We start from the raw sequence: 7877 nt of genomic DNA, 5'->3' as shown, positions 1-7877 counted from the left end.
TTTGGCTTATTTTGATGCCTCTGCTGAGGACGCGAAGGCTGCCAACGTCTCCAAGCTGGATCACATCAGAGCTGCCGTTCAACACCATCAGGAGTTTTTATTCCGTCTCACCTGAAATGGACTCAACATTTTCTTCTGTCATTGTAAAAATCGCTCCTAATGGAAATAATGTCTCTGTCCATTCCTGCTTCTGTCATGTTCCGTGTTTTTCTGTGTGTTTATTTAGAGTTTTCCTTGTCCTTGAGCCTCTTCGTTGTCCTGTCCTCCCCTTGATTGTTCCCAGGTGTGTCTCGTTTCTGTGATTACCCTCCAGTGTATTTAACTGCACCTGTGTTCCTTGTTCCTCGTCGGGTCCTTGTCAATGTCAATTCAGTGTCTTGTCAGCGTCTAATGTGTGCTCAGTCCTTCATGTTGTCCTGTCGTCATACCAGTTGCTACCGGCGTTGACCTCTGGCTTCTGCTCAGTCGTGCTGCCTGGTTGTGTGAACTTATTCTGAACATTCATCATTAAAATAATTTATTTTTAACATCCTGGGTCTACAGCGTCTGCCTCACCACCATCTACACCGCATTTCATGACAGCTTCATCTCAGCCGGTTATTTTAGATCATTTCCTGTTTCTCTGCCTGAACGAAGCAAACCTCCATGAATGTGTCTAATGTTGCTTTTATTTAGTTGATTTCAGTGTAAATGGTGGCAGGATGCTCTGTCGTCAGCTACACGAACTTTAATTTTATTCTAATCATTTTGATGAGAAAAGGAGACATTGATGGGCATTGGCTGTTAGTGCTAAGCTAAGATTAACCTTCATATTGAGAAAGACTAGTAAGTTAGTAATTAGTAATAATGGGTTATTAAAAGAAGGTTTGTTTCTAATCATGAGTAACGATGGAGAAAACGTCCCTCCATCATGTAGCCTAGCATGTACAAAAACAAGCCAGTTAGCATCTGGACTTTTGTTTGCTTTGTCAGGTTTAAGCGCCGTTACTGACGTAAAAATATAAATTATGTTCAGGCAGATTTGATCAAATTAACAGAGAGAGAGAGAGAGAGAGAGAGGTTTGGGTTGACTTTTTATCTAAACCCAACTTCTATAAATATCGCTGTCAGTAGCTGCATTTCTTTTCACCATAAAGTTGCTCAATTTGATATTTTGACATTAAGTTTGCCTAATCAAAGTCCAGATCGACTAGGCCTGATGGACACCTGCTGACCTGCCTAAGGCTCATCCTGCCATGACTGAGAAACTAGATGTGAAACTAGTGTCAAAACTCCCTCTAAAGTGGGAACTGTATTAGTTTTTCTTTCGCTTTAAAATTGTTTCTGTCACTTATGGCAATGAAGATGTTTTAATCTTTGTTGCAAGTGGTAGCTCCCAGTCTGCTGCTTTCTCAGAGAAAAACAGAAAATCTAGAAAATCTAGCTCTCTGGCACCCTTTTCTTCAAACATTTGTGTTGTGTTGGATTTAACCCTCCATAAAGAACCATTCCTAGTTGGAATAGTTTGCACACAGTTTGTTTTGTGAACCTTTATCTCCAGAAAGGAAATGCATGTATCTGACACCCTTCAGCAGCCTCTGCGGCGCCTGCAGGATCTTTGCTTCTCACAAAGGAAGTGAAAAGTGTGTTTTTCAGTCAGTCGACGGTCAGACAGGATGCTGGTAACACCGTTCTGCCTGATGCTGAGTGAGTAAAAACACTGTGAGCTTTCCACTCCTTTACTTTCACCTTTTTGTAATCTCTCATAATGTCCTACAATGAGCGCTTGTTTTTCTGATCAGACTGTATACAAATATTTTCCAGCACATACTCTTTTTTTTTTTCTCTCTCGATGTTTGTGTTGATTTTCTGGAGCAGTTTCATACTTTCTGTGCAACTTCCTCTGTTATTTTTCCTGTTTCAACTGCCCACCGTTTTTTATTTGTTGATTTCTTCAATTTAGTCTTACGTTCAATGTGTTTTGCTCTGTCTTTTCTTCCTAATGCAACATTGTGAGTTTGAATTCCACTTCATCCTTGATAAATTATTTTCATTGTGTCTAAAATTATATTTCCCCTGAATTTATTGCCTATGTGAGCCGTCTGATCCCCCCTCAGCCTGCCTTCAGGTCAGCCCTGACCGGTCCCAGTTCTTCCGGTACGACTCCATCTCCCTGAACTGCGAGGATCCGATCAACTCCACCGGCTGGAAGGTGAAGAGGAGAACTTCAGACAGCGGGGTCAGGCCATGCTACTCCGGCTGGGGCTACTCCTCCGCGGCGTCCAGCTGCACCATCGGTAACACCTACCCCACGGACACCGGGGTGTACTGGTGCGAGTCGGACTCAGGGGAGCGAAGCAATGAGGTCAACATCACCATAACCGGTACAGTTGATCCGTACTGTTTATAAATGAACTCCACTCCTAAAACTCTGCCAGTTTGGTTTGGGTTTTGATGACCTTATGCAAAATGGTGACTGTTTCGATCCTCTGACAGAGGGATGCTTATATTTAGTCTTTTCCGTACCAAAAAAATTCAAACAGTGTTTTTTGAAGGTTTTCGATCATTTGGCCTTTATTAAAAAGACGACTGAAAGCTCAATGGATAAACTTTGCACATCACATGAATAAATCTATCATTGTGTATATTATGCAAAAAATACCCCCATAGCAACAGTATCACCATTTTTTTATTCTTACACAGTTTACCTTTCTGATGTTGCTGTTAAACATTTTCACTTCATGTTTCTTGTCAGCAGCAAACTTGGTCGGAACAAAGTGCAGCAAATGTGGAAACTTACTTACAGAAATGTCAAAATGAAGCCACAAAAATATCTTTAAAAAATAAAAAAACTAAACGTAGATCTGGCCTAGATTTGGGGTTCCTCTAGGTTCCATATTGGAGCTCCTCATTTTTCCACCAGTTCTAATAAATAAATTATGCAGATGATGCACAGCTCTACTTTACAATGTCACCAGGTAATTATGAACCCATTTAAGCTGCGAGTAGATCAATAGAACAAATGAAAGCGTGGATGTGGAATAACTATTCAGTTTTCTGAAGTGGTCATTTTTGGATCTAGAGTCAACGCAGAGCTTCAGTTATTACAACTAGAAACTAGAGATCTGGCCTAAAATCTGGCTGTAGTGATGGAGTCAGACCTGAACCTTAAGAGCCACATAAAGACAGTTACAAAGTCAACCTTCTATCACCTGAAGATAGAAGGTTAATTTTTCAGAATTAAATGATTCATGTTCCAGAAAGATGTAGAAAAACTCATCCATCCATCCATACATACATACATACATACATACATACAGAACCAAACAAGAAGAATCAGGATTCAGTTTTTATACTTCTCTAGAACAAACTTCCAGAAAACTTAAGAAATGCTGCAACACTGAGTTCTTTTAAACCAAACTCTTATTTCTTGAGAGTTGCCTTTGATTAAAAACAAGTTGAACATTCATTAATATTATTGCTTTCCTCTATTTTGCCACTTTAAAGTAAGGATTCTTCTTGTTTGTTGTTTTATGTTTTCTTCTTTTGCTCCAAAACCAGATGGTTACAAATAAAATAAAAAAAGGGATTTAAATTTTTTATTTAAATCTGTAGCTTTACATTAAAAACTGCCTCAGCCGATGTGACTGCATAGTGGATCTGAAACACAGAGGCTCAAAATACAAAAACCTCTTTTTTCCCCCAAAGATCGCGCAGTGATTCTGGAGAGTCCTGCCATGCCGGTGTCAGAAGGAGCTGATGTGGTTCTGTACTGTAAAGCTGAGACCAACTCCTCCAAACACAAATACAACTTCTTCAAAGATGGCCGCCTCATCAGGAGCAACTGCTCAGGAGAGATGACCATTCTCGGCGCTTCCGAATCTGATGAGGGTCTCTACACCTGCAGCGCCGCAGGGCTTGGAGAATCAGAAGGCAGCTGGCTGACAGTTTTCAGTGACGGAAACAATCAACACGTCCAGCTCAGTGAGGAGAATCCTTCATATTCCTACAGTGTTTGATAGATTTAATAGACCTCCGTTTCAGAGCTGAAATGGAGTCAGATCGTTGCCATGAAATATTGTTTTTACATGAACACCAGCATTCGAATTTAAAAAGAAAGTATTGTTTTTGTCTACAGCATCTCTGTCACCAACATCTTCGGCTTTGCCCACAGCCTCAGTTTCATTTCCTGGTTCCAGACTGTTGTGTCACCTGATTGTGGGAATACCTTACCTGGTGTCCACCATCCTACTGGGACTCATATACAGAGACAGGAGGAGAGGTAAAGCTGTCTGTCCTGGACGTCTTGTTTTCTCATTTCTACTCTTTCAACTCAGAAACTTTCAAAATCTTAAAAGAAAAACAAATAGACTGAATTATAATCAACTAACATCAACCTATAGAGAAACTGGACAGTATTTATGCATACAGTGTAGCCATCAAACAACTCATCACACAGTGATAAGACAGATTTTCATTTTAACCTTCTGGGTCTAATTTCTTCTGTGTTGTGTTTTTAAATCTTCAAGCAATATCACAACTGTAGACAAACAAATTATGGAAACCAGACAGCAGGAGGGCATTGTTGTAGGTAATTGATAACTAGGGTAATTATAGATATATATATAGTAGTAATGTCACTGGTTGGTTTTGTAATAGTGGTGTTTTTTGTGTTGGCTCACTTTAAAGGAAGTGGCTGATTTGAAAAGGTCTCAGGCAGCAACCACAGCGCTGAATCGCTGAACCTTTTTTGAAGATAACTTTTCAGTTTATTGCTAAAGAAACAGCCTTTTTGATCATTTTTGCACATATTGCGCAAACTTTATCACTATTTGCTTTTCTTAATAGAATATTTAGGAACAGTAGGATTATTAGTTAAGATTAAATGATTCAAAAGTTACTTTTAAAAGCTTGAGCAGGTTTTTGTTGTTGCTAAATGACATCAGACATATTCTAAAATATAAATATTCCTGTTTATTCCTACAAACAAAACAATAAGCAAATTATTTTGAGACTGAGTTATACAACTGAAAACATAAAATGTGTAGATCTAATCACCATCTTTATTTTTTCACAGCTACTGAGATAGTTGCAGACCAGAGGAAAAATCTTGATGTTATCATGGAAAGGATTGTGTGAGTAATCTCCAGAAGCCGCTGACCTCAGAGAAGATGATGTGTGTCCGACCACATCAGTTCACAGAAACGTTTCCAGCATCCAGAAAAAAAACTTCAGATTTCTTTGGTGCTCAAGTAGATATATTTGTTTTATGAGCAAATTTCAACAGGAGAGGAAGGTTTTGTTTTGAAATCTAGAGTTTTGTTTTACAGTGAAGCAGATTCAAGATGCATAAGTGGTGACTGTGAAGAGGAAGTGGAAATGTCACTCATGTTTGCTTTATAAAGGTGTTTGTGGTTTTGGCTTCAAAGTCGCTGTCATCAACTTTTTGTTCGGCCTTTGTTTAGGGGCGGGGGTGTTTTCTCGATGGACTTTTCTGTGTGTGTGTGTGTGTGTGTGTGGGCGTGTGTGTGTGTGTACTTGTTTAGTTGTCTGTTTAAGACCATTTCTGGGGCATTTACCGACCTTATGGGGACCAATGGGCCTTATGGGGACCAAACCTCATCTTAACATGGTGGAACCCTTTAGTAAGGGTTAGGTTTAGGTTTAAGTTGTGAGTGAAGTTTTGGTAAAGGGTATTATTACTTATATACTAGTAATAGTTAGGGTTAGAGAAAATGTCTGTATTAGGCGTAAATGGAGTTAATTAAATGAACAAAAGTCAATCCAAAGTCCTAATTTGGGTAGAAATACAAACTTTTGTGTCTCAGTAAATAGTTTTTGAAGTTGCCTTATCCTCCTCCACATGCAATTTGTTGATAAAAAATATTCTTAGGACACATTTTACTGTCATTCATGTCCTGATTTAGTCTTTGGTCCTTTAGTAGGTCAGTTGTGGGTAGATTGTTGGAAACGATGTACAAGTTGTTTCTCAGAAAAAAGGATGCTGTCCTAATTTAATGCCCACAAGTCAGAAATTGGATTAAAAACCCGTCATAGGTTAATGGTTAACACATACAGTTTCTGCACACAACAACCAGGCTTGGGTTTGTCCAGTTTATTTTAATGTGAAAATGTTTTTAAAAGTATTTACCTACTGACTCTAGACTCTAGCAGTATTTTCTCTACTGTATTCAAATAGTCATCTTTTGATTTTATACAATCAGAAAAGACATCATGTGTTCCCTGTTTTATTGTTGTTAGAAATCAGTTTTAAGTTAAAAAGTTATGATGATTAAACGAGTTTAACTCTAATTACTTAATAGGGAACAGTTGTTGTAAGGATGATGCAAAGGCTAAAATGCAGGAAGAAATTACTGAACATGTGTACATATAACTGTAAATGAGTGTAAACATGTATGTGTGTCATAAATAAATATGGATGGCACAAGATCTGCTGACAGTGTAAAATATGGAGAAAAACAAACATTCTTATACTACTGTAAATGTACTACTGTAAATACTGTATTGCAAATAAAATTGTTTTAAAATTAGCATAATGTCCACAACAAATCATCTGCCTTCATCTCATCCCTCACTAAATTATATTCATTCAGATATAATTTAAATATCCCTCTGAAACTGAGTCACTATCTTTCTTGTTGTTTTTTCAGGTTTAGATTCATCCAATCAGCTTTATCTTGCATCTCATGTCACTTATTTGAGGTCATTTTAGTTCTCTCATCTTCTTTGTTTTTCTTTTTTAACTGTATTTGCTTTAAAACTGTAATACCAGATGATTGTAAACCATCATTTAAAATGATGTAAAGGTACGATGAAGAATTAGAACTACACTAAGAAAATAAAAATAATAAAATCACAAGAAGAAAGTCATAACATTATGACTTTATCCTAGAAATATCACTTTATTCTTGTATTATTTTGACTTTGTTATTATTTCAACTTTATTCTTGTAACATTGTGACTTTGTGATAGTAATTTTATTATGTTATTATTTCTTATTAGTATGCCCTAAAACTCTTTCTTATAAAATATATTGAGTTGTGCTCTTTGAGATAAAAGGGATTTTCTTGCATTAGATAAAAGCTTTTGAAATGTAACTTTATTATTCCTTTTTTCAAGCATTCGATTTTCACCACTTATTACAGTATGAAAGATATAATTTGACACATTTCAGTTGTTTTATTTGTTTTCGTCAATATTCCTGGTAAAGCGGCTCATCTTCAAGAAGAATATTTTCAACTATAATAATTGGCTTTATTAAATTATGAGCAATTTAATGAAAATCTGTTTGTTGTTTTTTATAGTAACTACCTCAGTCTGCCACTAGATGTCTCTGAAACATGAAACCCTGACAGGCATGTCCAGCAATGGTGATGGTCGCACAGAGCCATTACTGCACTACACGTTATATCTAAATTTTATATTTACACATTAAAACAGAAAGAGGTTGATAAAATGCTTAAGGATGGGACTCACGGTTTTCCTTTTGTCTTCATCAACCTTCACACCAAAGGCTGAAAATCAAGCACACATTGAAATCAGTAGCTTAATTTCTGGAAAAAGAAAGTTTGGGATATTTCTCCCGCTGCTTACCATTTTCTTCTAAATTTAAATTTATTCTGAATAATTTTACCTAATTAGTAAGCAGAGATTAATTTGTTTTAAATCTAAGGAAGACTAAAGAGCTCAAGAGTATTTCAGAAACTACACCTTTTTAGTTGCCTACATGAACTGTTTGTCACAGGCTGTTGAAATCTATAAACAGGTGAGCAGATGGAAGTTAATTATTATCAGTGTTTCATGTGGAAATTTCTGTCCCTGAGTGTATAAAAACTTGTAGATTTTTCAACATTTTCATTCAATTAATAAAGAAAGAA

General features: G+C 37.0%; 1 protein-coding gene across 2 annotated transcripts; it reads left to right on the top strand.

Annotated features, from left to right (window-relative positions):
- Positions 1-1592: 1592 nt before the first annotated feature.
- On the top strand, positions 1593-6618 carry LOC114156970 (high affinity immunoglobulin gamma Fc receptor I-like). Of its 2 annotated transcripts, none has more exons than XM_028037632.1 (5): positions 1593-1686; positions 2097-2363; positions 3688-3963; positions 4154-4261; positions 5057-6618. In XM_028037632.1, the coding sequence occupies exons 1-5, from the start codon at positions 1656-1658 to the stop codon at positions 5116-5118; spliced, it is 744 nt and encodes a 247-aa protein (XP_027893433.1). In that variant the 5' UTR covers positions 1593-1655; the 3' UTR covers positions 5119-6618. The 2 variants fall into 2 exon arrangements, with proteins under 2 accessions (XP_027893433.1, XP_027893432.1); XM_028037631.1 differs by having other exon boundaries at positions 4118-4261.
- Positions 6619-7877: the final 1259 nt, after the last annotated feature.

Source organism: Xiphophorus couchianus, chromosome 14 (assembly GCF_001444195.1).
Source record: "Xiphophorus couchianus chromosome 14, X_couchianus-1.0, whole genome shotgun sequence".
Taxonomy (NCBI): domain Eukaryota; kingdom Metazoa; phylum Chordata; class Actinopteri; order Cyprinodontiformes; family Poeciliidae; genus Xiphophorus; species Xiphophorus couchianus.
Note: the sequence above shows the minus strand (reverse complement) of the source record. Positions and strands in the feature narration are given on the sequence as shown.